The 3,187-nt window shown below is 40.7% G+C and overlaps 1 protein-coding gene across 1 annotated transcript in view; it reads left to right on the forward strand.

Annotated features, from left to right (window-relative positions):
* The window catches only part of UTRN (utrophin), a 374,661-nt gene that overhangs the window by 294,477 nt on the left and 76,997 nt on the right, over window positions 1-3,187 (forward strand). Inside the window, exons 55-56 of the mRNA XM_027888221.1 lie at window positions 472-740; window positions 2,743-2,889. Coding sequence (XP_027744022.1) covers window positions 472-740; window positions 2,743-2,889 — 416 coding nt within the window. The remainder of the gene's footprint in view (window positions 1-471; window positions 741-2,742; window positions 2,890-3,187) is intronic.

Raw genomic sequence — 3,187 nt, forward strand, 5'->3', positions numbered from 1 at the left:
ATGGTACTCAGTATACCTTGGATTTTGCTAGTGGATTTTAGGAGACGTCCTGGTAGTAGAGTGAAAGCATGGTGAGTGATCCAGGAACAAAGCACTGTTCTTGCTCGTTCTACATGAAATGGTCCACAGATTCCCTATTGCAGTTTTCAGTAGGGAAAAAAGACCTTTTATTTCCTTGCCTCATGCCTCCAAAAGTGACAAACCAGAATTAAGCTGCTTTTGCTTTGTGGTTATCATAATATATGGAAGTCAGGAATAGTTTCCTGTCTTCTGATCAAGTTTTATTTTGTCAGTAGGAGTGACTGAGGTTTATTTCAGTTATGGCAAGGTAGACTTTCTTCTACCTTGTACCTGCTGAAATAAATTGTCAGTTGACACTGGACTTACTGACTGTCTTGAGTGTGTATCTCAGGTGCACTATCTGTTTAATTAGACACAAAGAAACAGTGTAACTCTTCTTTCCCTTTGCAGAATTGACCCCCGAGGAGAAAGCCATGAGAATTGCCAAAGCTATGCGTAAACAGTCATCAGAGGTAAAAGAGAAGTGGGAGAACCTAAATGCCAGCGCCAGTATCTGGCAGAAGCAAGTGGACAAAGCATTAGAAAAACTGAAAGACCTGCAGTGTGCCATGGATGACCTCGATGCTGATTTGAAGGAGGCCGAAAATGTGAGGAATGGCTGGAAACCTGTAGGAGACTTGCTCATAGATTCGTTACCAGATCACATTGAGAAAACTACAGTAAGTATGGAACTCCAGGGTAATATTTAGCCTGCGTGTGTGTGTGTGTCAGACCTTCTCATTCTACTACCTCTAGACACATTAGATATGTACACACTGTGTACTTAAATTCTCATGTGTGGTATAAAGTGCTCTTTAAAGACCATATCTGAGGTCTCAAAGTCCAGTGCTGTACCACATTGACTGTGTTGGCTGGGGTTGCATAAGCACATGTGATCAGCAAGCTACAGGTGTGTACAGAATATAACACTGATTAAATGAAAAAGATGTGTTCTGGGAATTAAATATTTTCCTCCTCTAAATGCTTTCTAATCCATAATTAGGCTTTGGGTTTGTTTGGAGCTCTGCCCAGGCACTGGAATATGAATGTGCTGAGTCAGTTGTCATTCCAGCAGTTGACAATAGCTCCCTTGCTTTTTGTAGTGGTGAACTGTCAGATCTGATTGGCCATCATGTATAGCTTTCTTGTTAGGAAAACATTTAGAGCTTTTTCAGTCATGCAGACATGTATAAGTAGTTTTAATTTCTACTTCTTAACTTTCACAAACTTCACACATCTATTACCTGTTTTAGTTCATATGAGTGACCATTTGCTTTTACTTTAGCCTGACTTCTCATCAGGATTATTTCAAAGTGAAGAACACATACTACTGTATAACATTCTTGCTGCCCATGCAGGGCTCAGCATCCCAAGGCATGGCTGCTCGTGATGGGTAGTAGTCCTCCCCTGCTTAGCTTCCTGGGTTGGGTAGGGATCCAGTAATGCAGAGCTCCGCAAAGAAGGGATATCTTTTGATAACTATCATCCAGGAAAGCTGACTGGAAAGAGTACAGTGCTTGAGAAAGTGCCTGAATATCAGGGATTCCAGGAGAGCACGTTGGTATGCACATGTAGGTAGAGAAAATTGCTGTTTGGGGCAAATTTAGCACTTATCACTAAGCTTCTGTTTCACAAACACAACTTTTCAGTTTTTAAGCTTAAGGGTGAATATGGCAAAACACTGGAAGACCCTGGGGTTGTTTACCTGACCAGCCATGTCTTCAGCTTGGGCTAATCCTGAATAGCTTCTTGTTCTCATATTAAGAAGTGATTTGTCATATCTCAATGACTTTTTCTGTAGAGTAAAGCAAAGTCTTTCAGTCACTGGAAAAACTGAAACATCTGCTGAACTAATAAGGGTCTGCTGGCTGTCCAGAAGCCCAGTGCTTCTTTCTTGCCAGCATGTTCCTTGGCCTGATGAGTGATTTTTGAAGGGAGGTAAATAATTGAATTATCCAAAGAAAATGGTTTTTTAACAGTTGTTTTTGGCTCATTTCATGGTGTTCAATCAAGCTGTTTATAGGATTGAACACTTAACTGCTCACAGCAAAAGAGATATTTGATGCATCTTTTTAACAGTAACTAAAACTTGCATCAATTTTGCCGTAATACTGTATTTAGTTCTATTTGATTCAATAAACCTTTTACGTCTTTTTAGTCATTTGTAATTGTTTTACTCTGTGGTTCTAATCAGGTAAAACATTTTACTCCTTTTCCTTAGAAGATAAATTCCTTCATGCTTTGCTAATTCAATAATAGTTTTTAAATTGAATTTTTGTCAGCTGCTTAATACTGGAAAGCTGTAGCTACTGAACACATGTTTTCCTAAGAACACTTGGCAGGCTGTTTGCTGCTAAAGCTCCTAATATGGCATTGTGTATTTCCTTCTGTGATGAAAAACTCTAAAGCCATATGGCACCACTAAAAAATGATTTAAATCATTTAGGGGCACAATTTGCTTATGGGCATTTGAGCAAGTTTCATACTGTTTTTCTCTAAAGATGGGTATGAATGATATAGTAAGAACATTGAAGTGAGGGAACTTTGCCGAGAACTGACTTGTGTCAAGTTGTTCAGCATACACTGCCACTCTGGGTGGGTCAGAACTGTGTTGAGCTTACTGGGGCTTTTGTGCTGCTCATATGTCCCTTGAACATAAGTGTATGTTTCTTACTCTTTAAGGCTTTTAGAGAAGAAATTGCTCCCATCAACTTAAAAGTTAAAACAGTGAATGATTTGTCCAGTCAACTGTCTCCACTTGACCTTTATCCATCTTTAAAGATGTCTCGTCAACTGGATGATCTTAATATGCGTTGGAAACTTTTGCAGGTATTCTTCTGAATATGTACAGTAGGTGTGTGGGGAGAGATGTTTCTTTTTCTCTCCTCTCTCTCTCTCTCTCTCTTCTCTGTCTCTTCTCTCTCCGCTGTCTCTCCGCTCTCTCTCTCCTCTCTCTGCTCTCTCTCTCCTCTCTCTCTGCTCTCTCTCTCCTCTCTCTCCGCTCTCTCTCTCCTTTCTCTCCTCTCTCTCCGCTCTCTCTCTCCTCTCTCTCCGCTCTCTCTCTCCTCTCTCTCCTCTCTCTCCGCTCTCTCTCCGCTCTCTCTCCGCTCTCTCTCCGCTCTCTCTC

This window comes from Empidonax traillii, unplaced genomic scaffold, assembly GCF_003031625.1.
Source record: "Empidonax traillii isolate 1590-97213 ecotype Southwest subspecies unplaced genomic scaffold, ASM303162v1 scaffold235:size1242204, whole genome shotgun sequence".
Classification (NCBI taxonomy): Eukaryota; Metazoa; Chordata; class Aves; order Passeriformes; family Tyrannidae; genus Empidonax; species Empidonax traillii.